This window comes from Muntiacus reevesi, chromosome 21 (assembly GCF_963930625.1).
Source record: "Muntiacus reevesi chromosome 21, mMunRee1.1, whole genome shotgun sequence".
NCBI lineage: Eukaryota > Metazoa > Chordata > Mammalia > Artiodactyla > Cervidae > Muntiacus > Muntiacus reevesi.
The window spans coordinates 14,535,190-14,562,105 of record NC_089269.1 but is presented as its reverse complement, the minus strand read 5'-3'; the positions used below and the strand labels follow the sequence as shown (position 1 = coordinate 14,562,105).

General features: G+C 35.6%; 1 protein-coding gene across 2 annotated transcripts in view; it reads left to right on the top strand.

The window, feature by feature from the left end:
* EPHA6 (EPH receptor A6) overlaps positions 1–26,916 on the top strand; it is a 923,948-nt gene that overhangs the window by 69,973 nt on the left and 827,059 nt on the right. For both annotated transcript variants that reach the window (XM_065913782.1, XM_065913783.1), the window contains exon 2: positions 5,641–5,705. In XM_065913782.1, the coding sequence (XP_065769854.1) occupies positions 5,641–5,705 (65 nt within the window). The remainder of the gene's footprint in view (positions 1–5,640; positions 5,706–26,916) is intronic.

The window sequence follows — 26,916 nt, the reverse complement described above, 5'->3', positions numbered from 1 at the left end:
CCTTGGTTGGAATCACTTTGTGATCCTAGGGAAAATACGTAAGCTCTCTGAGCCTTAGTTTCCTCACCTGTAACTTGAGCATTAAAAAAAAAAAAAAAAAAAAAAGAATTTATAGGGCAATGTGAGATTCCTTGAAGAAGGAAACACATAAACCATCCTTCCTGTATGTATGCTTGCTAAGTCACTTCAGTCGTATTCAACTCTCTGCGACCCCATGACCTGGAGCCTACCAGGCTCTTCTGTTCATGGGATTTTCAAGGCAAGAATACTGGAGTGGGTTACCATGCCGTTCTCCAGAGGATCTTCCTGACCCACGGATCAAACCCATGTCTCTTATGTCTCCTGCAGTGGGAGGTAGGTTCTTTATCCCTAGCACCAACTGGGAAGCCTGTCTGGCTGAATTAGTATCATTACTTAATCAGCCTGCTAGGGAAAGAATGAACTTCCGGGTAGCTTAGTGGTAAAGAATCTGCTGCAACGCAGGAGACACAGGAGACACGGGTTCAATCCACGCAAGGTCCCCTAGAGTAGGAAATGGCAACTCACTCGAGTATTCTTGCCTGGAAAATCCCATGGACAGAGGAGCCTGCTAGGCTCCAGTCTATGGTGTCACAAAGAGTCAGACATGAACGATGTATTCCAAAATATAACTGTGTTAAATGAGTAGCATTACATTTTTGAGTGCCCCAAAGTAGATTCTGCTATTACACATTTCTGAATTCTTTTCTATAGTATATGGTTGTTTGTTCGCTAAGTTGTGTCTGGCTCTTTTGTGACTCCATGGATTATAGTCTGCTAGTCGCCTCTGTCTGTGGCATTTCCCAGGCAAGAATACAGGAGCGGGTTGCCATTTCCTCCTCCAGAGGATCTTCCCCACCCAGGGACTGAACTTGCATCTCCTGTATCGGCAGGTGGATTCTCTACCACTGAGCTAACATGTATATACCAAAAGCAAAATTATATTCATTTGATAACTTAAGCTTGGAGTTTGAATATTTATTATGACTTCAGCTTTTTTCTCTAATATGTGAGATTATTATTTTTACACTGAATGAACCCAAATGCCGTCAAGTATCATTTTGGGAATTTGCATGTTTGTGTGTGTGTGTGTGTGTGTGTGTGTGTGTGTGTGTGCGCATTTGTATTTTCTTTTACTTGTAGGCTTGTTAGAATTATATGTTAATATGGTGTAAATGGAGCTATAAAGAAAGCCTTTTTAAAGGCTCTAGCCCTTTATGTATTCTTTTATATCTTTACATTATATTAGCAGCATTGGAAGTCATTAGCTAAATATATTAATTCATTAAGGATAGAAAATGTTGTAGCCTAATTTGGTCATTCCTTCTTCATTTATTAACTCAAATATTTCAATAAGAGGAATGTTCCTTCTTTAACTATTTCTTTATTTAGAAATAGTTCATATATAAAAAACAAAATAAGTATTTTATTCTTTTTAGTTTTTTTGAACAGTTTTTAAAATAATGCCTTCCTAGTGTGCTGCAAAATACATTAGTAGGTATATTTTATCATTAGGAATACATGGATTTAAGCATATTCGAAGTGTTTCAATACCTTATAGTCATTAATCTTGTGTATGTTCAAATTATCTATTTTTAGTCAGTGGAAGTTTATGCCAATTGATTCTTGAGTCCTTTTTACATGTCCCTAGTAAAGACTGATATATTCCTTGATTTGGTGTAAGGACTATAAAACACTACCCATGAAGTAATTTTACAAAAAAAAAATAAAAAATAAATTAAATGGAACCTTGATCTGGTCAAGCCGCTTAATATATCTACCAATTTAAAGAAAACAGAGAATGGGGAATTATGTTCAGTGATTTCTCACAAAAAGGAAAATCTAGAATGTGTGGTAAAACTACTTTTGTGGGTCAAATTTTTTTCTAGTAAATTTTATTTCATGTAGTGAAAAAGATAACTGACTAGTTAAAACAATGAGATGCTATTGTACATCTGTTAGAATGCCTTAAAAAAAGAAAACTGAATAGTACATCTTCTAGTGAAGATGTAGAACAATTGGAAAATCATACATTCTACTAAAGGGAATGTAAAACTACACAGCCATTTTGGAATCCAGTTTGACAGTTTCTTAAAAATAAAACATTCTTTATGTAATTGCTATTTACTATGGAGAAATTAAAACTTCGGTTTGTATAAAAATTTGTACATGAAAATCCATCAGCTAGGGAGTTCCATTCTATATAATACTTTTCAGCAATAAAAAGGGACTGAGTATTCAGTTGTATATATTGATACACACAGCGACATAAATGAATCTCAAATGTGTTATGCTAAGTGAAAGAAAACAGGCTCAGAAAACATCATACTGTAAGATTTCAGTCATTCAACATTATGGGAAAGTTAAAATCAAGGGACAGAAGTCAGATTAATGGTTTCTGGGGATTATTGAGGGGACTGGATTTACCATAAAGGATCACAGGGGAAATTTTGGTGGTGATGGAAATATTCTGTAGCTTGATTATAGTGATAGTTACATGATATCGGAATTTGTCACAATTCCTAGAAATGCTCATTTAAATAGGCTGAATTTTATTGTAAGTAAATCATACCTCAAAAAATCTAACTTAAAAAAAAAGAAAAAAGTGGGGACCTATAAAATTTTTTAAAAAAATGAAGAGAACAAGACCTCATTGTAGTGTATAGACTTATGTAGATCTTGACTTTCTGCTAAAATAAGTTGGGACCATAGGAATATTGAACACTGACTGGATATTTGATGATATTAATTAATATATACCATTTATAGCAATGATTGAGATATTATATTAAGAGGAATCTTTATCTTAGATATACATACTAACATTTTTACAGATGAAATTAGATGATTACTAGAATTTACTTCAAAGAAATCTTACAGTAAGAATAGGTGTGCAAGTATAGATGAAATAAGATTGGCTATAAGTTTGTAACAATTGAGGTAGGGTAATTAATACAATGAGGGTTCATTGTACTGTTTTCTCCACATTTTAAAGTATTTGACAATTTTGCATAATTAAAATTAATTAAATCATTTCAGCTCAGTTTTACAAATATATGCTTAGTGAATGTATTAGAAGACTCTTCTTCAATGAGCATATAGAGTTTATCCCAGAACTTTAAGCGGGGTTTCATAGTAAAAATCAATAAAGTATATCTCAGTCATTCAAATAAAAAACAAAAATCACAGAATCCTTACCATAAACACCAAACAACAGATGCCAGATAACATTTCCAATGGCACTTTTTTAAACTACCAAAAACCCTCCACTTTCTTAGCTAGATCAAATAAAACTTGAGATGAGATACCAAAGCATTGTTTCTTATAGTTTGGTTCATGACCTTACTGGAGATTTGGAGGTAGAAGTTAAAAATATGGGTCGTATGTGAAGCTGAAACTCCCAATATTTTGGCCACCTGATGTGAAGAACTGACTCATTGGAAAAGACCCTGATGTTGGGAAAGACTGAAGGCAGGAGGAGAAGGGGACAACAAAGGATGAGATGGTTGGATGGTATTACTGACTCAGTGGACATGAGTTTGAGCACGCTCCAGGCATTGGTGATGGACAGGGAAGCCTGGCGTGCTGCAGTCCATGGGGCCGCAAAAAGTCGGGCACAACTGAGTGACTGAACTGAACACATTAACTTGGTGAAAACACTACCAAAATAGTCCCCAGTTGATCTCCATTTATCTTTCTAGCCTCATTTTTGTTCTCTTAATTCCCCTAAATATTTTCCACTCCTACTTCCCACTCCAGCAACTGAGAACTAGTTTAGTTATAGCTCAGTGACTTTATAGAAGGTATTCTAAAATAAATTTGTTTCTCAGCACATATGATTAAAGATCCCTTCATCCTAGCCCAGGCCAAATTGCATTTCCTTTATGAAATCATCTCACACCTCCATGCCAGCCTTTTTGCAGTTGTTGTTCAGCTGCTAAGTCATGTCTGACTCTGAAACCCCATGGACTGCAGCATGCCTGGCTTCCCTGTCCTTCACTATCTCCCAGAGTTTGCTCAAACTCATACCTATTGTGTTGATGATGCCATCCAACCATCTCATCCTCCGTTGTCCCCTTCTCCTCCCACCCTCACTCTTTCCCAGCATCAGTGTCTTTTCCAGTGAATCAACTCTTTGCATCAAGTGGCCAAAGTATTGGAGCTTCAGCTTTAGCACCAGTCCTTTCAATGAATATTCAGAGTTGACTTCCTTTAGGATTGATTAGTTTGATCTCTGTGCAATCCAAGCGACTCTCAAGGGTCTTCTCCAGCACCACAGTTTGAAAGCATCAATTCTTGGGTGCTCAGCCTTCTTTATGGTCCAATTCTCATGTCCGTTCAGCCTTAGCCTAGTTTAATTGTTAAGCTATTGTGTAGTCTACAATTTTAGAATTTAAGAGACTATGTCCTGATTATTTGTTTGTATGTCTTCCCAACCAGATTATGAGTTACTTTTGGTCAGGGAATAATGTGTGTGTTTTTGTTTTGGCTTTTACTTCCTTTAGCATTAAGTATACTAGTGCATACAGTCATAATGTAACCTATGCTTTAAAGATATGAGTTTATTCAAAATGTGTTGCCAGTAATATACAAGGTCATTTAATAACACAGAAAGAAAATATACAGACCTGCTTTAAAATTTTTCTTTCTTTAATATGGTAAAAAAAAAAAAAATGGCTATTTTTATAAATGAGAGGGAAAACATTTCACTGTTGGTCTGCAAAGTGGCCCCATACTCACATGGGGCAAGGACAGAGCAAAGGAAGGAGCAGATCACTCCAGACTGGTAGGTGGCAGGTTTAATAAGTAGTCTTGTATGTACAGGACTTGTCTTGTGCAGCTGCCAAATAAGTAGGCCTCTACACTTGACCACCAGAGTCCTAGAGGTCTCAACAGGATTCAGTCATACGTACAATACAGATGGTTTCAACAGCACCTTACCTCTCAAGGCTCTGCCCTTAGAACAGCTGCAGCTGCGGGAATGATAGGCAGAGTGTACACTCTAAGGACAGGCGAGGAGCTCAAGAGCCTCCCATCCATCAGTCAGGTCCTGCTTATGGGTCATCTGGTGGTTGTATTCTCTTACTTACCTCTTCCAACATTTATCATTTTTACTAAAAATGACTGTGTTAGTTCTGTTATTTCATTTCTTTTAGTGTTGTTAAACCCACATTTCTTATTTTAAAATTAATGTACATTAATTTTATATTTATTTTATATTTACACATTCATTTTATATTTACCTTGTAGCTCAGCTGGTAAAGAATCCACCAGCAATGCGGGAGACCTGGGTTTGATCCCTGGGTTGGGAAGATCCCCTGGAGAAGGGAAAGGCTACCCACCCCAGTATTCTGGCCTGGAGAATTCCATGGATTGTAGAGTCCCTGGGGTTGCAAAGAGTCAGACACAACTGAATGACTTTCACTTTCACTTTCACTATTATTATTATATATTAAGCTTTAGTATTTCTAAATAATTTTACATAAGTCATGCAACTTATTAAAGTTAATTCAAAGACTAATAGTAAAGGTAGTTGACATTAGTGATTTAAATAACTAGTTTCTATTTACATCAATTAAGAAGTTCATGCAAGTTTTTTTTTTGTTGTTTATTTGATTCCAGTTGTGTTGCTTGATACAACAACTGTGCTGGGAGAGCTAGGATGGAAAACATATCCATTAAATGGGGTAAGTTTAAATATCTTTCAAAATTGTTATTCTGTTGGGTTTTTAGGGTGTATTATAATAGTTAAAAGAACAGTATTGTTCAGTGTTTTAAGTATGAATTTTAGCATGAAACTTAAATCCTATGGAAAAGATTAAAATACAGTTAAAACTGGTAATCAGTGGAATGATATCTGAAAATGCTCTCTTCTAAATTAGTCATTTTTCTTTAATATATTGTTTATATATAGTAATATTAGAATAGTGCCCATATAAATATTTTCTTTAAAAATAAATGTTTTCTGTGTATATGTTAAATTTGGTAACCTCATTGAATATTTGTATGTAAACAGCTTTAGATTATCATAGCATATAGCATAAGTCAATTTTACAGATACCATTTGGTGTTCATTAGAAAATATGAATCTTTTAAAGTAGTATGTATCTTTTGAACTTTTCAAAAAGATACATTATAATTAGATTTTTGTTAGCAGAGTGTAGTTGCTTTTGAAAGGCTTATAAGGATATATAATTTACTAAGTACAGTTTTTCGGGTATTGACATTATTTTAGCTATGGTTGTGTTTGACTTTTTACATGTTTTGATATATTTTGTGTCATTTTCACATTCAGTTTATTTCTACATTTTTTATTTCAAGCTAAAATAAAAGGGCGATTTGTGATGCTTTTTATCTTGATTTTGTCTGTTTAAATAAATCTTAAACAATGGAGGCAGTCAGATGTTTCTAGATATACTTGGGTTAGCTTTTCTTCTTTTTCTTAGAAATTATATTTTTCTCATTCATGGCATTCTCCCTGATACTGTTCTATATTGCTTTTTTCTGTTGTATTTACAAATTTAAATCTGAAAGGAGAAGTTGACCCAAAATTGTTTTGTTTTTAGAATCATTAGAATAATGCTATTTGAGTTTGACCTTTATGTCAGGAATTATTCAACAGTCACCTATTAAATTTTTATTTTCAAATAAAACTTCCTGTAAGAGTTTAATCTTTCTTTGTTTAACAGGTTTTTTGTTTCTTTAGATTTGTTTGTATATAGCCTGTGGTTTTATTGTTTCTGAAGTTCTTGTCATGCCATTTCTGAGAATCTGTCTTTTAAACTAAGATTATGCTTGTACCTTCATTATCTTATTTTCATTAAAAGGAATATATATATCAGTATTCATTGAATGTAGTTAGTATGTTATATTAATCAAAGTTACTTGGAAGTGAATAAAGCTTATTTTCCAGAATATCTTTCCAAGATTATATCTTTTTTCAGTAGATGAAGTACCTTATAAAGACTTACAAATGATTAAGTAGTCTATAAGCCCCACTTTTTCATTTTCTGAAAAAAATGACAAGCAGTGTTATCAGTCATGCTGTCCCTGATTTTGTGTAATCATAGCTGAGGAATCGTATGAGGAGCAGCAGGAGCTGTGCCCCTGCTCTGGTGAATGTCTTTGGCTTGATCACAGGGCTGCATTTCTTAATGCAAACTGGTAACCAGGAGACAGAGGGACTTACAGACTTACACATAAACTTACTACTATCATCCTTGTAATGATTTCATCATAGGTGTTATGAATTGGGAACTTTTCTATGTCTGGTTTATTACATAGAGAGAGGGCAGAGTTGTCTGAAAAATTATGTTTACTTCATAGTTTTCTATTTGCCAGACACCGCTCTGAGAATTTTATCCTTTTATTTTTCACAATGGCCTATGAGGTTTGTCCCTGCGGGAGAAACCCAGTATTAAGGAAAACACGGAACAAAAGATACCAAGAATTTATAGGCTGGGTAGTGAGTGATGTACATCAATACATGCTACATTATTTCTGACTCTAGTGCCTGTATGCTTATGATGGCGCTGCAAACAGAGGAGGATTGGAAACTTTATGAAAAGCCAGTTATATATGTGTGCTATTTGCATAATTGATTCAGATTTTTTCTCCTCTTGATAAACATACTGCTAAACTGAAATGTGCATTTTGGGCACCAACCAAGAATGAGCAGGAGATGAGAGAAAGAAGAAGGAAAGGAAACTACACTAGAAAATAAATATGATAGAATAAGGTAGCAAAGGAAAAGATGGTTAAAAATCCATTGAGCATTTACCACATGCTAGGCTTTGTTCAAAGCAATTTACTCACATGAGTCCTAGAAATCAAGTATATATTTTCTCTATTGAAAGATGTGAACCTGAGGTACGTTAAATAACTTCTACATGGTCACAGAGCAAGGAAGTAATTCAGCAAAATTTCTAAGCCAAACATATTTTAATCTTCAGTGTATCTGTGGTCATTTTACAGCTCAGTGCTTTTTATTTAAGATTCTGCCATGTAAAGATAAAGGGCATGTAAAGATAAAGGGAAAAGTAATACAAGGATTCAGACATTAAAAAGTAACCTGAATACTCAATTACCTTGGGATATCACTGATGGGATAGACTATATTACTTTTAGATTATCACCCAGATAATAATGCATATATGGACAATGTCAGCAGTAGGAATTCTTGAAAATTGGAGCACATGGAAATATTTTATAAGAGATATGGATGAAGCTTCATGACTTAGATAAAACAAAGGTGAATCAAGGGAAATAGTAAAATGGATAGATGACATTAGAAAATTTTAAAGAAAATACACAACAGAAGTTTCTCTTTTAATGAAGAGAATAGGTTACTGACAAGAATAGAGCTTTCGGTTCAGTCGCTCAGTCATGTCCGACTCTTTGCGACCCCATTGACTGCAGCATGCCAGGCTTCGCTTGTCCATCCCCAACTCCCGGAGCTTGCTCAAACTCGTATCCATCGCATTGGTGATGCCATCCAACCATCTCATCCTCAGTTATCCCCTTGTCCTCCCGCCTTCAGTCTTTTCCAGCATCAGGGTCTTTTCCAATAAGTGGGTTCTTCACATCAGGTGGCGAAAGTATTGGAGTTTCAGCTTCAACATCAATCCTTCCAGTGACTATTCAGGACTGATTTCCTTTAGGATTGACTCGTTTGATCTCTGTGCAGTCCAAGGGACTCTCAAGAGTCTTCTCCAACACCACAGTTCAAAAGCATCAGTTCTTCAGCACTCAACTTTCTTTATAGTCCAAATCTCACATATATACATGACTACTGGAAAAACCATACCTTTGACTAGATGAGCCTTTGTTGGCAAAGTAATATCTCTGCTTTTTAATATGCTGTCTAGGTTGGTCATAACTGTTCCTCCAAGGAGCAAATGTCCTAATTTCGTGGCTGTAGTCACCATCTGCAATGATATTGGAGCCCTCAAAATAAAGTTTCTGTTTCCATTGTTTCCCCATCCATTTGCCAGGAAGTGACGGGACCAGATGCCATGATCTTAGTTTTCGGAATGTTGAGTTTTAAGCCAACTTTTTCACTCTCCCTTTTCACTTTCATCAAGAGGCTCTTTAGTTCTTTACTTTCTCCCTTTAGGATGTTGTCATCTGTGTTTCTGAGGTTACTGATATTTCTCCTGGCAATCTTGATTCCAGCTTTTGTGTCATCCAGCTTGGCATTCTGCATGAATAGAGCTTTACTCGGTGCTATTTATAGGTTAAAACAAGTGAGTAGATAAGCAGAAAGGATGGAAAAACTTTGAACCATGGTAATTTGGATGGCCATTTTAACTAAAGTTGCCTTTTCTCAGAGATCTACTTCAGTTGGTTTTACAAATATGTAAAGACAACTAGATGATGTATTTGACAATCTTTTGATATAAAACATATCTGGTGTTTTTCTGAATAAAGTATTTTCTAAGAATAACTTTTAAATTGATAAGATTTTCTTCATTTAATGACATGAACTAAGAAATATTTTTAAAATCATATATTATATGATTTACATTATAAATCATATAAAATATGTGGCTTAGTAAATTATCTCATACTGGTTTTATTTTTTATTCTTTTTTTTTTTTACTTAAAATGCCCATTTTACCCATAGTAACATACTGACTGATGTTACAGTAGTAGGCATTCATTTTGTGCCTGTAGAGAAAACCATTTCAGGTTATTTGAGTAAAATGTAAGCACCTTTACTTAGCAGATATGAAAAATAGACAAGTAATCTCTAGCAAATGATTCTTTAGGCTTTCAAAAATGAATGAAAAGAAAATATATTTATTCTGAAATGCTTGTCAACTCATTTTTGCCAATATTGAAAATATACTTTTAAAAAAATTCATGTCCTGAATTCAGTTTAACAAGTTGCTATTTTACGTTCTTGGTGTCAGGTACTCTTTTGAAGTTTAGAAATAATGTCTTCACAGTCTTAATGCCAATGAGAGTATCTGCAGGTAATTCTCAGTAATGTTTTGTGAAAGAATAATAAAGGGAGGAATGAATTCTGGTCAAGAAAAATTGGTTGTAGGATGTAACATATCAGTAACATATCAGCTCTTTCTTATACACTGAAGGAATCACAGGTGGGCTGAAGAGAGCGTAGAAGCACCTTTTAGGAAAAGAGAATGACCTGAAGACAGGCACACTCTTCTTAAATGTATGCATTAGGTTTTAGGAATGTTTAGAATAATTTGTGTGTCTGAAGGAAAGAGATGTGGTGGATAGTGAGTGAAAGTTGCTCATCCGTGTCTGAATCTTTGCCACCCCATGGACTATGCAGCCCATGGAATTCTCCAGGCCAGGGTACTGGAGTGGGTAGCCGTTCCCTTCTCCAGAGGATCTTCCCAACCCAGGGATCAAACCCAGGTCTCCCGCCATTGTAAGCAGATTCTTTACCTTCTGAGCCACGAGGGAAGCCCAAGAATACTGGAGTGGGTTGCCTATCCCTTATCCAGGTGATCTTCCAGACCCAGGAATCCAAGTGGAGTCTCCTGCATTGCATGTGGATTCTTTACCAGCTGAGCTGGTAAGCCATTTACATAAGCTTTTTAAAATATAAAGTGACAATATGAAGCAGTGTGACAGATTTCCTCTGTCACTTTTAAACTGGTTTAGAAGGCAGTCTGAGAATTCCAGTAATGCTGTGGAAATATTACCATTTTAATTTGCAATCAGAATAAGCTGCATTCAGCTAGAACCTAAGGGATCTAAGTTCTAGTTGCCATCTTGCACCATGTGATCCTGAATACTCTCAACTTCTGAAATCAGAAGCCTCATGACAAAAGGAAAGGGGGTGAATTGGGCCATCCTAAATATCCTTTCCAGTTTTGTACTTTGTAATTCTGTGATATCAGAGTAGCATGTCCCAGGCTGTTTGGGATCAGGGATTTGAGAACCTAAGTTCATATGCAGTACTTTTAATCTTCATACTTCTTTATTGAGTCCTGTTCTTATTAAATGGATTTCTACATTCTGTGTATTTAAATATATTTAAATAGTCTCTCCATCATTAGCAATAAAAAATGTTTCTCAAGAATGTACTTTTCGTCTAGCTATATTGTAGAAGACTTTGAATTTCAGTGTCTGAATTGATTTCTATATTGTGTATCTCAGCCCCAGTGAGTAGAAATAAAAGTAAAAACTTTCTGAATTCTCTTGAGCAATCAAAAATTACTGAAGTTTCCTTTTGTTTAAGACAATAATATCAATACTTGGGAGTGAAAGACAACTTGGAAAATTGTTAGAAAATAATGTTCAAAATAGAGGCTTTATTGATATGTTGAGAACAGAGTGAAATTGAATAATTGTATTTGTATAGAGAATAGAGCTTGGTTTTAGAAAAGAATGAACACATCAGTGAACTGGGGAAGCAGTGGTTATAATTCTTAACACTGTGCTCTCACTGTCTGATGTTAAGTGTTTTCTATCTACGTCATTAAAATCTGTTAATAACTTTATCCTGTAAATGTCCTTTCTATCCTTTGTCTGTCAGTATACTACACTAAGGAGGTAAAATGATGATCTGGCAGCGTAGCTGACCGAGTGCCGTGATTATCAGTGAAAGAATGCTACCTGAATAAAGACTTTTGTGCGGCACTATAGCAGTTACCTGAATACAATCAACGTGTTTTCACAAATATTAAGTATAGGCAGATGCCCTGGATTTACTATTTGCTATTAGTAACTAATAACTGGTTAACACTAAATTTTACTATGTGCAAAACTGAAGAAGCTATTTCAGTTTTGGAAGTCTCCTGAGAAGGAGACAGATAGTTTTTAAGAAGTCATGTTATTTCAACGCTAATAAGAAAAAAGAAACACAAAAGATATAGCTCATGCAATAACTTTGTACAAAATAAGGAATTAAAAAATATGCGTCTCGTGAGTTTGTTCTCATAATCTGAAAATGTATTAAATAAAATTATATAAATTTTGACACATTAACTCTCAGGTTTGCTCCTTTTCTTTGATGCTTTTATTTATTCAGTTTATTTTTAACAAATATATAAAACTGTAAATGTAAAGGAATACAATAAGAGGGTATATTAGTTAAATTTGACATTCAAATCCTTAATACCCTTTATATATCAGTCCCTGTTCAGTGCCACACAACAGTAGGAGTTTGTCATATTGGGGCATCTTGTCTCAATATTAACTCTTACTAATAAAAAGTAACTGCTATTGACCAGAAAAATAAAAAGACTTTCATGATTAAAACCTTATATTGTTTTCCTTGAGACCAAGTAGTTATATTTGATACTTCTTAAACGTTAATAGTCATGTGGTTTTTTTGTTTTAATACTGTAATTGAAAAGATAACGTTTTTGAATAGCCACATTATGGCTATTAAAGGTATATATACTTAATAAAACCTGATAGTTAAAGCATAGTATTTCATAGTATAATTCCATAAAATATTGTATAATTTATACCTAAAATTATATATACTTAATGTTGATGGAAAAATTTTATTTTTAAGCATTCTATTGACTCACCTGAAATATTTTCACCCTTTATTTTTATTTATAGTAATATTTTTAGTGAGAAAATTAAATATTTGCTTGTTCTGGATTTTTTTCCCCACTCTCCTCTTTTGGCTACTACTGTATGCATGTAGATCAGATCTAGTTTACAAGGTTGAATGGACACAGATTTATGCACTTCAGTATTCAAAATCCAGTTTCCCTTTCAACAGTAAAGTAGCTTTAACAAAGTTTTAAGAGACAACTGAATGTTAATAGGAAGAAAAAGTGCTATTGGATAGTAAGCAGCATTTTATGTTGACTATGACAGAGATTAGAAAACTTTCTCAGATGCCAAACATTGGTTTCAAATGTATATTATATGTATTTCATACATATGTGACATAGATGATCATTAGGGTTTGAATAATGTAAGGCCATAGAAAGTATGTGATCTTATCTGTTAAATATAGTGAATTAGTTTTAGGAAATTTACTCTGAGATAGGAAAATAGGGATAAGTCATTCATGCCTAGATGAAAGTTATGAGTAAACCTAACATTTCAATTACTAATGATTCTTATATTGAAAAAAATTAATGATTTTTATAATAAAAGAGGCTTATATTGAAATTAAACTGTAGAAAGATAGTTTATTTCGTATATCAGATCCTATTATTTTCTAATAGCATTGTTCTAAGTTGAAAAATCAAAGTAGAATGTGTTGACAATAGCGAATAGAATACCTAATAGTTAATTTATGCATTTCATATAGGAAGAACCAATTTATTATAGTACCTAATTTTAGCTGCATGTTTTGTACATTTTATACTGCATTGAAATTATCCAGAACTACAGGTATGTGTTTGAATTCTGAGAATATAAGCTTTAGTGATAATTTAATGTTAAAAATGGATGTCAGTTACTGTTTTCAAAAACTGACACCTAAATAGTTTTTTTCTCTGAGAAACTTAACAATGTATATGGTAGTTTTCTAAATGTCTATCAGATTAATTTCAATCATATTGTTTCACATTTGAAAGAAATTACTATTCAGTTTCCAAAGTTTCCATTGTCCTAGCCTGGCACTCTTAGATTCTTGCCTCAGTTATTCCCAGTCTGCTAATGAGCTACTTAGAGGCATTCTTCATTTTCCATTGTATTGTTCTTGAGCTCTACCATTACTGTTTGATTTGTTCTTAGGACTTCCATCTCTTTGCTTATTACATTATTCCTCTGTTCTTTCCTGTTGTTTAAGTTACCACTAAAGCCCTTAGCATATTAACCATAGATTTTAATAATTCCTGATCTGATAATCTGAACATTCATGCCATTCCTGACTCTGGTTCTGATGTTTCTTCTCTTTAAACAGTGATTTTATTTTCTGTCAGTACATCTTTTAAATTTTAATTGAAAGGTGGGCATGATACCTGGGTAAAAGTAACTAAGGTAACTAGGCCTTTAGTAAAGTAGTGGTAATGTGTGGCGGAAAGGAAAGTGCTGTGTAGTCCTATAATTAAGTCTAAGTCTTTTAGTGAGCCTGTACCTCTGGACTATGAAGTTTACCAGGTCTTCTCAATTTTCTTTTCCCTCATTAAGTGGACAGGATGGCTAGAGGGATCTGAAGTTGGGTTTCTCCCTCCCCTACACAGAAGTCTGGAACTGGTTGGAGCTGGATATTTGCCTTTCCTCGGGTGGGTTCAGTTTGGTTCAGTTCAGTTCAGTCACTCAGTCGTGTCCAACTCTTTGCAACCCTGTGAATTGCAGCACGCCAGGCCTCCCTGTCCATCACCAACTCCTGAAGTTTACTCAAACTCATGTCCATCGAGTCGGCGATGCCATCAAGCCATCTCATCCTCTGTCATCCCCTTTTCCTCCTGCCCCTAATCCCTCCCAGCATCAGGGTCTTTTTCAATGAGTCAACTCTTTGCATGAGGTGGCCAAAGTATTGGAGTTGCAGCTTTAGCATCAGTCCTTCCAATGAACACCCAGGACTGATCTCCTTTAGGATGGACTGGTTGGATCTCCTTGTAGTCCAAGGGACTCTCAAGAGTCTTCTCCAACACCACTGTTCAAAAGCATCAATTCTTCAGCGCTCAGCTTTCTTTATAGTCCAACTCTCACACCCATACATGACCACTGAAAAAACCATAGCCTTGACTAGACGGACATTTGTTGGCAAAGTAACGTCTCTGCTTTTTAATATGCTGTCTAGGTTGGTCTTAACTTTCCTTCCAAGGAGTAAGCGCCTTTTAATTTCATGGCTGCAGTCACCATCTGCAGTGATTTTGGAGCCCCAAAAAGTAAAGTCTGACACTGTTTCCACTGTTTCCCCATCTATTTCAGGTAGGTTAGGCTCTGTTAAAACCCCAGATCTCAGTAGGCAGTTAGGGCCCTGGTGAAGTACTTTATCCTTGTTAAGAAGAGCCAAATGATCTGGCATATTTCAAAGGGATTAATTTACGTTTTCAACTATTATCATTATTGTATAGTTAGAAGTGGCTGAAACCTTTGTTTATAGAGTTTCACAAACTATGACTATGCTTAATTTTCTCTGCCTTCTGGTTTTATACAAAGAACTTTCTGAATTTTTCACTTTCTCATCACTTCAGTCACTGCTGGTAGTAGATGGTTTTATTTTTAAGTTCATTTAATCTAAAAATGAATCAAGCTTTTATGCCTTTGATTGCATGACATTACTACTGTCATTCTGCCAATAAAGCAGGACTTGGGAGTTGCTCATGACACAGTTTGAATAGTGAATCATGACACACCCAAGAGCTTGTCAAAATTTAACCCCACATATCTTGACTCACAGGAGACCTAATAAAATCCTCCCCCAAAACATTCAAATATTGTCATGAGTCAACAGTAAGAACTGTATTTAAGCATTTTATATATTTTTCATTTAATCCTTATTTGGATTAAATCTATGTGAAGTAAGTATTATTAGCACCATTTTACAAATGAAAAAAAAACCCTGAACCTGAGAAAAGTAATATCATGTGCCCAAGTGTCTAGTGACATTCAGCTGGTACTAAAACCAGGGTCTGCTGCTGCTAAGTCACTTCAGTCGTGTCTGACTCTGTGCAACACCATAGACGGCAGCCCACCAGGCTCCCCCATCCCTGGGATTCTCCAGGCAAGAACACTGGAGTGGGTTGCCATTTCCTTCTCCAGCGCATGAAAGTGGAAAGTGAAAGTGAAGTTGCTCTGTCGTGTCCGACTCTTAGCGACCTCATGGTCGCTCCTCCTTGCATGGGATTTTCCAGGCAAGAGGACTGGAGTGGGGTGGGGTGCCATTGCCTTCTCCGAAACCAGGGTCACTCAGTCTCAAAACCAGGATTGTTAGCCACTCAGTGTACCATGAACTGATTTTCAACATTGTGATTGGTGCTATTGGGAGTGTAAAATAATCTATACATTTACTCAAGTGCAGTCTTAACCTAGTTATAGTGTTCTTACAATGATACAGATTTTGTGTCAAAAGATATGTGGTTATTGGAAAGTGCTAAAAAGTAGATTAACTCACTTTGAAGGGCAAAGATATCCTAAAGCTAAAAATGGTTAATTTTTAAGTATATTCATTTAGTCAGTGGCATAACAATATTTGGTGCATGTTTATATTTACATAATTTTTCTTCTCTTAGAAAAGAACTAAAGAAATATTCCTCTAGTATTTCTTTGGAGTCTATTCTTTCATGTTTCATTGTTATTAACTACATCTTACATGTATTTGTTACTGACTGTAAGCTAAAGAGTAAAATATAGAGTTCAGCTCAGTCACTCAGTCATGTCCAACTCTTTGCAACCCTATGGACTGCAGCACACGAGGCTTCTTTGTCCATCACCAGCTCCCGGAGGTTGCTCAAACTCATGTCCATCGGGTCAGTGATGCCATCCAAGCATCTCATCCTCTGTCCTCCCCTTCTTCTCCTGCCTTCAATCTTTCCCAGCATCAGGGTTTTTTCCAGTGAGTCAGTTCTTCGCATCAAGTGGCCAAACTATTGGAGTTTCAGCTTCAGCATCAGTCTTTCCAATGAATATTCAGGACTCATTTCCTTTAGGATTGATTGGTTGGATCTCCTTGCAGTCCAAGGGACTCTCAAAAGTCTTCTCCAACACCACAGTTCAAAAACATCAATTCTTTGGTTCTCAACTTCTTTATAGTCCAACTCTCACATCCTTCCATGACTACTGGAAAAACTATAGCTTTGACTAGATGGCCCTTTGTTGGCAAAGTAATGTCTCTGCTTTTTAATGTGCTGTCTAGATTGATCATAGGTTTTCTTCCAAGGAGCAAGCGTCTTTTAATTTCATAGTTGCAGTTACCATCTGCAGTGATTTTGGAGCCCCCCAAAATAAAGTCTGCCACTATTTCCATTGTTTCCCCATCTATTTGCCAAGAAGTGATGGGACCAGATGCCCATAAAATATAGATTAATCCAACCCAAAACCCAAAACTCCCTTATTGAAGTAAGTATATTAGAAATGTTACAGACATTAGATAACACAATTAGATAAATGTTGTTTAGTTGCTAATTCGTGTTTGACTCTTTTATAACCCTATGGACTGTAGCCCACCAGGCTCTTCCCTCCATGTAATTTCTGAAGCAAGCATACTGGAGTGGGTTGCCATTTCTTTCTTTCCCCAAAGGATTTTTCCCACTCAGGGATTGAACCTGCATCTCCTGCATTGGTAGGTGGATTCTTTACCACTGAGCCATCTAGGAAATGCAGAGAAATTTTAGAGTTTGTCCTTCTCATACCATCAGTAAATTATCCAAGAGGCATATTGAGTCTCCACTATGGTTGGTGCCTGGATGCCCTATTCCCTCAACTGTAACTTAATGAGACAAAGGTAGACACCTGGTCAAAAAACATCCAATTAATGGCTAATCAGCTACCTGTTGCCTCTCACCTATGATTTCCATAAATGGCTAAATCAGTCACATTCTTTTTTTAAGAATTTAGGGTTTCTAAGTTCAGAGCTGAAGAGAATTACAATCAGAAACTTCTGCTATAAAGATACACTTAAAGATTCATGCTTGAAAAAGTAGAGCAGAGGAGTTCTGATAAACCAAAGTCATGTGCAAGTAAATGTTCTAAGACAGTGGAAACAAAACAAAATAGCAGTTAAAGGGCAACCAGTCAGAGTAAGAGGAGCATGGAGAACATAACACATGCAGAGAAAAATCATGAGAAAATAACAGTGGAGTAGTCAGTACTCCTGGAACTGACTAGGTTGCTGCTAAATCTCCAAGCCTAGTTCTTTAGTATTCTTAAAATAAGTCCTACTTGCATGAGTTATCAAATTGTAAAGGCAGATTGTAAACTTGATGATGATGATGACTACAATGATGACAAGAGAAAAAATAGACAGCAGTATATTAAATTCAACCAGGAAATGTGAAAAGTCATGGAAGTTAGGGTTCCTTGAGGAGAATACAGGAACATGAGTCATCCAGAGCAATAGACCTTCTTTTATCAACTCTTTTATGGGTAAATGACCTCTCCTGCATGCAAGCAATTGGGGAAACAGGTGAATGAATATTATTCATTAGAATCCATAAATTTTTAAATATTTAATACCTGAGCAACCATGAGATGTGACGCTTCTCTCTGCACTATCTCAGAATACTCCTTCCCGTATAGCAATCCCTGCAAGTAAGTAAGTAAATGGATTTCTGCCTTGTTTTTCACCAGTTTAATGAATGTGTATTGGATAATGATGAAATTAATTCCATGGGAAGGTGGAGAAATAAGAGAAAAAGCAGGTGACAACAAATTAAGAAATCAGATGTGAAAGTATTTTCTGACATCTGTAAATTTATAATTAGCCTCATATTCTCAGGGCAGCGGAAAAATAAGTATATATGCTATTCGTTTTCCAGTATCTCCACTATTCTTTAATGTGTAGCCTTAAAGGTGTCTTCTTGTAAACATATCTATTTTAAAAGATATGGTTTACTTTAATCCAGCTACTTTTGATTTACGTAATGTAGTCTTTTCTTTATCCTATTTATTTTTGCATTGTTATTTATAAAACTTTAACTTAATTTCCTACATCTAAAAGAAGTTTCCAGTTGTGCTTTTAAAATGAATTCCTAAATTATATAATCCAAACTAAGGTTCTGATTTTATCAGAAAGTTCTAATTGTTTTAAATATAGAGTCATTGCAGATATTTATAAATCATTTCATTTATAAATGTAAGTGTCTATGTCTCATTCAAAGCAAGCACATGCAAAATTAAATTCTCTCATGAAAGCCTAAAGGATATTAATGAAATACTAAACTAGAAGAAACATAGTAGGCCACATATTTTTATAAATTTAATTGTATTTTAAGTGATTGACTAACTGTATGCCTTATGACCAGTCGTGGTGGTTTAGTCACTAAGTCGTGTCCGATCTTGTGACCCCATGGACTGTAGCCCAACAGGCTCCTCTATCCATGGGATTTTCCAGGCAAAAATACTGGAGTGGGTTGCCATTTTCTTCTCCAGGGGATCTTCCCAACCCAGGGATTGAACTCAGGTCTCCCTGTACTGCAGGCAGATTCTTTATCAACTGAGCCAGCAGGGAAGTTCCATGACCAGTTACCAAATTCTATTGATTCTACCTCCTAAAGCTCTTTCAAATCAGTCTTTGTCACTAATGCATCAGTTTGGCTTCTCCAGATTATCATGGTTGTGTTTTAAATTGCCCACTTACTTTGGGTCTTCTCTGCCCCTTTCCAATCCATCCTTCATCTTGTTGCCAGGACTGATCATCTAAAGTGGAGACCTAACCATGTCCCTATTCTGCCTAATCCCTGCTTCCCTTACCTACATCATTTAACCTGTGGCCCACAGTTTCCTCTCTGTTTTATTTTCAGCCACTCTACCTTCTACCTTTGTGTGAGACTTTTGTAGTTTCTTTCATGTAATTCATTTCCTCTTATCTCTGGATATAAGGCAATGCTGTTGAATTTATCTGGAAAGTATTTTTGCCAACTCCCACCTTCTCTGGCTTTCATATATATATGAAATGCATGCATATATATATATCATGCATATATATATTTATGTTTATATGCATACATACGTATATATATTTTTTAAGACACAGCAGATTTCCTGTCTTTTATGAGAACTCTTATACTGCCAAAGGTTGAATTCAGAAACTTTTCTGAAGACACCAGGAACTCAGTGCATATCACAGCATTTATCTCATGATGTTTAAATGTCTGTCTCTTGCTAGATTTTTAACTGTTGGAAGAATGGATTGGGCGTGCCACTTTGAGTTAGTGAATGCCATATGACAAATGTTCAGTAAAAGTTGGTTGAATAACTAAACAGATGTACAAGTAATAAATTTTTTTAACATGCATATTGGTTAAAGGCTTATTATGCAGCTCTCACTGATGCTGGAACAATTTGTTATTGACTTTGGGCATAATCAGATGTGCCCAAAACAGACCAAATGATTGTGAAATTTTAACTCTCTTATTCAGGATTGGTTTTGAGTACAAGTGAAAAAGTGTATACCTTTACTCTCATTTTCATATTTCACACAATCCATTCATCTTCTTCTTAGCCATTTTCTCACTAAAATTGATATTGAAAAGTGGGTGAGAAAGATATTTACCTATGAAATAAAAGGACCATTAAAGAGCTTATAAGTATTTAATCAACACCAATCAAGACATAATACCCTTCCAAAGAATTAATGATCAGTTTAGAAGAGTTGATGATCTGAATCACATCTGGGAAATATTAACCCCAGATGGTTATTGGTACTGTACCTTGTTATTAAGATGAAAATAAAAAGTGAGGCATATGGATTTTTAATGGTTGATAGGTGGACTGCAAACTTTAGAGAATTTATACTAACCAGTTGAGCTTTCAAAAAGCATAGGTCGGTGTTAAATGTTAAACAGGTTCTGTACTCTGTATTCCATGCAATTAGTATTTTTTATCTAATGTACCACAGTAAGCAAATTAGATTCTTAAAGTGGCTGACTTTATTTTAGCAAAAAAAGAACAAAAACAAAAAACTGTTATGTTCATAAATGTAATGCTTAGTTTAGTCTTCATCTCCCTCCTAATTAGGTAGGAGTATATACAACAACGGGCTTCCCTCGTAACTCAGCTGGAAAAGAATCCGCCTGCAATGGAGGAGACCCCAGTTCGATTCCTGGGTTGGGAAGATCCACTGATGATGGGATAGGCTACCCACTCCAGTATTCTTGGGCTTCTCTTGTGGCTCAGCTGGTAAAGAATCCACCTGCAATGTGACAGACCTGAGTTTAATCCCTGTTTTGGGAAGATCCTTGGAGAAGGGAAAGGCTACTCACTCCAGTATTCTGGCCTGGAGAATTCCATGGACTATGTAGTCCATGGGGTCCCAAAGAGTCGGACACACTGGATGACTTTCACAACACATCCACATGAGTACACCTAACTGCTAGGAAGGTGGAAAATATAAGTAATTCTGGGAGGAAGAAGACATGGACGTTAGGTGAATAAACGAAATGGCCAGTTATCAGACAATATTAATTCTTGTCTTCTTTTTTTTAAGCTCTCATTCATAGAACCTTAAATTTGAGAAGTACTATATCCAACTAAAAAACCCTTTAGTTTCTAGTGTATTTTGCAGTTGTTGTTTAGTCCTTAAGTCGTGTCCTACTCTTGCGACCCCTTGGACTGTAACCCTCCAGGCTCTTCTGTCCATGGGATTTCCCAGGCAAGAATACTGGAGCGGGTTGCCATTTCCTTCTCCAGGGGATCTTCTTACCCAAGTCTTCTTCACTGGTAGGCAGATTCATTCCAGCTGAGCCACCGGGGGAAGATCATTTGTTGTGACCAAAATACGATTCTAGCCGATGAGATGTAAATGGAGGTGCTTTGTGGAATTCCGAGGAAAGTTACTTAAAATGAGCTCTGTCAGCTAGAAGTCAGCTTTTTGCTGTCTAGAATCAGATAGAATGTCTTAGAGTTTCAGCAGACACCTTGAATCCTAAGCTAAAATTGTGGATGAGATTGTATGCTAGGATGATAGAGTTGTATATTGCACAGTCATTAAAATTGTATGTGTGGTATTGACTTCAATAGCATTAGAATGCTGTCCTATATAATAATAAGAGCAAAACATTTCTAATCTAATTTATTTATAAAATGTGTATGCTGTAATAACATGAAAGGAAATAAAACCACTTATTAAGAATGTCTGACTATAGGTCATGAGAATATGGTGATTTTGTTTACATTTTGTATTTTTTAAAGTTCTCTAAAGTAGGTAGATATTGCTTTAAATGTTAAAATTGATACTTACTAAATGTTTATTTTATGTTCTAGTACATATTTTATTAATTTGTCCTGCTGTGTAATTTTAAAAGGATTTAGAGTGGTTTACTGTTGAAATTTCCCCAAACATCAAATACTAGTAGAAAATTATTTCAGGATACCCTTGGAATCCAGGGCTTAATATATAAAATTAATATAGATTAAATATATTTAGAAATATACCTTAAAAGGCCACTGTATGTTTTCTGAGATTAGAAAGAAAAATATGCAGAATTTTATTAGATACTAAGAGATGTTATTTATAATTGACTTACAAAATAAGAAAAACTGCCTTAATTTAATTCAAATGGTAAAAATTGTGATTGAGAGGGGAAAGGATTGTTGGTATTTATTCAGTAGTATCATTAATTTTTTAAATCTTATCTATCCATCCATCCAGCAACTATTCATTAAAAGTCTATGATAGAAGATATGTTATATACATGTTGGTTTTTGTAAATTTTTCATTTATTTATTAACTTTGATGATTTTTAAGTGCAAATCATCTATTCAAGATGTTACAACTAGCCTTTTCCAAAGCGGCATTTAAGATGATCAGTTTTTAAAAAAGTATGAACAATATGTCTGTCCTCTATCCTATTAGTCATTAAAACACTACCACAAAATTAAAATAGTTGTTTCTCCCAATATAATTCATGGTATATGATTTTAGGAAAAAATCATATAAAACCAGTTGTTGCAGTTTTATTGTAATAAAAAGGTATTGTGATTTTTAGAAATGTATTTTATTATCATTCCCATACCAATACATTGATAACAAAGTTTTTGTATCAGCACCAGTTGCAATCAGTAGAACTTATTTTATGTGTTTTATGCTGAGCTTCAGATCACTACCACACCTCCCCTACACACACACACAAACACACTCTCTGGCCCTCTGTGTTTACTGAGGCTCTTGATGCTGAGTAGTGATTTTGCTGTGTATATTAACAGACAAAATTTCTTCTCAAAGCAGCTATTTCCTCATTGTCTAATTTACTTTGAACCAAATCTTGGCAGGTTCTAGCAACAGACCACAGTGGATAAAAAAGAGGACAAGCTACCATTTGCTCTGGTTCTTTAGATTTACACCTAGGAAGCAAGGAGGATATTATTCAGTCTTAAAGGCATCTTTCTGTAGTCTCAGCTGTGAACTGAGACTATTTGTAGACTCATTCTTCATTTAGAAAAGCAGTCTGCACCCAGTGTCTTCAAATTATGTTTTTCTGTAGTCCATTTCCTTCTACATAAAAAGAAATGTGTCATTTGTCTCTGAGCAGATGTTAACAAATATAATCAGGAATTCTAGTGTAGCTGCATATATTAGAAAGAACAGCAAAATTCAGTGTTGTACCATTTCAGTTGTGTCCAATTCTTTGCAACCCCTTGGACTGTACCCACCAGGCGCCTCTGTCCATGGCATTTTTCCTTGCAAAAATATTGGAGTCATTTGCCATTTTCTTCTCAAGGGGATTGTTGGAACCCATCTCTGGCATCTCCTACACTGGCAGGCAATTCTTTACCATTGAGCTACCCGGGAGGAGGAAGGTACTAACTAATTTTAATTAAAGTGTAGTTCATATGTCCTTTATGTGAGAATTTTTAAACATGGGTTCCAGAATTCATAAATATTCTGTGAATGTGCTGATTGATGATGTGGACAATGTTATAGAAATCTCCATAGTGATTTTTGGCCTCAAAATTTACCTGATTTGGTAATTTCTCCCTTTGCCCAATCAAAGTATAGTGTGGAGGAATAAACCAATTTTTGTTTTCAATGATGGGCTTGCCAATACTGCCACTTTGTGCCAGAAGGCTCTTTAGGCAAAAATGTCTTGTCCTTCAATTGATAACTTTTTAATTCTAAAGTCTTAAGACTTTACAACATAAAAGTGAATGAAAAGGAAAACTATTGATAGTAAAAATTTTCTATTACTGGGGTTTTAAGTAATTAATATCATTGCAGTTACCTGTTTTGAAGTAAATTTTACTAAAGAAACAAAACATTTATTGAAACTAATATTTGAAGTAATATTATTAAGGAAGGAAATATCTATTAAAACAAATGATACATAATTGGAATTTAACCTTAGCTAGGACAAAACCTAGAGACAGAGGGCAGCTTTTAGATAATGCTTTACCATCATTGTCCAAACTGTTTTTGATCTTAAAGCGATGCGTGCCTGCTTAGTCACTTCAGTCGTGTCTGACTCTCTGTGACCTCATGGACCATGGCCTACCAGGCGCCTCCGTCCCTGGGATTCTCCAGGCGAGAATACTGGAGTGGGTTGCCATTCCCTTCTCCAGTGATACGGTATGAAGGAAGTGAAGTGAAGTCGCTCAGTCGTGTCCGACTCTTTGTGATCCCATGGACTGCAGCCCACCAGGCTCTTCTGTTCAAGGGATTTTCCAAGCAAAAGTACTGGACTGGGTTGCCATTTCCTTCTCCTCTTAAAGCAATGAACTGTGTCTATATAATTATTTAATATTATATTATCAATATTTTATTGTGAGCCATGTGAAGGACATAGATTAATACTGAAATGGGAAAACCACTGCTGATAGAAGTAACTTGTCATGGCATAAACAATAGAGAACATAGCTTAACCTCAGCAATACCTTCCTGCTTTCTGCATCTCCTCCTCATTTTCATGGTTGTATGTCTAATTTGGGGAGTCAGAGTAATCAGTCAAAGTTGCAAGGGATTTTTTTATTCCCATTTTTTTCCCTTTTATAAATTACTTAATTTGTAGAACCAGTGCTTCTTTATGTATACTTGTAAGAAATGTAATTTCAGTAACCCACTAGTTAAAAAGACAAACTAATCAGTAATTGTTATAGATAATATTATATACTATGTGATGATATTTGTCTGTGCTTATCATGTACTAGTTTCCTAGGCTACTGTGATAAATTTTCACAGGTTGGTGGCTTAAAACAATAGCAGCTTATTCTCTCATGGTTTTGGAGGCCAGAAGTCTGAAATCAAGGCATTGTCAGTGTCAAGCTCCCTCTGAAGACTCTAGGAAAGAGTCCTTCTTTGCATCTTCCGAACTTGTGGTGTTGGCCATTAATCCTTGGCATCCCTTGGCTTGTAATTGTGTCTGTCCATTAGCTCAAATGGTGAAGAATCTGACTGCAATGCAGGAGACCCAGGTCCAATCCCTGGGTTGGGAAGATCCTCTGGAGAAGGGAATGGCAATCCACTCCAGTGTTCTTTCCTGGAGAATCCCATGAACAGAGAATCCCATGGACAGGTGAGCTACAGTCTCCGGGGTCACAGAGTCGGACACGATTGTGCAACTAACTACTACTGTTTTTGCCTCCGTTGTTTCTGTGGCTGTCTTCTCTGTATCTGTGTCTTCACAGGGCTTCCTGAAATGGACACCAGTCATTGGATTTAGGGGGTACCCTAATTCATTATGATCTTATCTTGATTACATCTATTTCAGATGAAGTCATTTTTACAGGTTCTAGACGAATGTGAAGTTTTATGGGGTCACTATTCAACCCAGGGCATGTCAGCATATTAATTTTTTGTAGTGCTATAAAAGGTATACTCATGATTTAAAGTAGAGCAATATGACAGTAAAATATGTGGGCTGATTCAGTATGAAGTCAGTATTGTTTCTCAGTGTCTGTTTCTTTCTTCAAGGTCAACATCTGATGTTCTGAGTATATCATCAAGTATGCACACATCAAGAAGTAGCTGAAATCAGTAGTTATAGCTGAAGAGCTATAACTCTAAGGAGAGTTATAGTTATATGCTGGCAAAATAATTGCTCCATGTCTTCTGTCTTTTAATATTTCATTGTAAGCAGTAGTCCTGTTGTCCTAGAGAATCTCGTCTTTAGTAAAATTTAAAGATGTGCTGTTAAATTCCACACAGAGGATAATGGAAATAAAGGAATTTGGGAAATTTGCATACTTTTTCCAAGTTTAGGAAGCAATCCTAATCCACAGTTTAGCTATGGCCTTCAACAGCCTTATGTAAATGATCTTGAAATGTTTCTGAAATGATTCAAACATGTAATCGTTTTCTGTTAGTGCTTTGTGGTCCTCTGCGTGTTTCCCTCTGTCAGGGTTTGGTCTATCCTGCGCTGACTCAGTGACAAAGTAAACTATTATCTGAGATGGTTCCCTTTGAAGAAGAGATTACTTTGGGATAATAAATATAAGCAGGGTATTAAATCCTTCTAGCTATTTATTAATTTACTGATCTTTTTATTGGTAATTGGAATAATTGTGTTTCTCATATGCCTCAGCACAGGTAAATGTAATGATCAGACATAGTTTCTTTCACTCGTGGTTAATATTTCATAGTCACTGAGCTAAGGAGGGAGAGGATAATAATCCAGTGAGTTGACTGCAAATTGGGGTTCTGTTTTGCATAATCCCATGGAGGGGAGAAACTACATATATAATTTAGAAGAAAATGTAAAAGGTATTATTTGTTTAAGTTAAAGCCTCTTATGTAACAAATTAAATATTATTCTTCTACACACGTCTCTTTAATCCGGGATACTTGGATTACTACAAATGATATTCAATATCTTCAGAATATTATTGAAAATATTCCGAAAGGAGACTTACTTCTGTTCTTTACAAAAAATTCCTGATGATTACCCTTCATGGCAAATAGATGGGGAAAAAATGAAAATAGTGACAGACTTTATTTTCTTAGGCTCCAAAATCACTATAGATAGTGACTGCAGCCATGAAATTAAAAGATGCTTGTTCCTTGGAAGAAAAGCTATGACAAACCTAGACAGCATATTAAAAAAGTGGAGACATCATTTGCCAACAAAGGTCCATATAGTCAATGAAGGAAAGTTACATGGCTCAAAATAGCCTGGAGTTAAAATTCCCTTCTGGGTCCTCCCCACCATTCTATACAAAACAAAGAACTGTCTCACTGAAGAAAAAAATGGACATTAAGTTTGATTACGCCCAGCTCCCAGCTGGTCCCATGCTCTGACTGATCTCCAGAATTCCTTGCCCGAGCTGTTTAAGCGATAACTAGTCCGAACAACCTTGGAGAAGAACAAGCCCCCCTAAGACAGTAGATTCCCACATATATGCCTATAT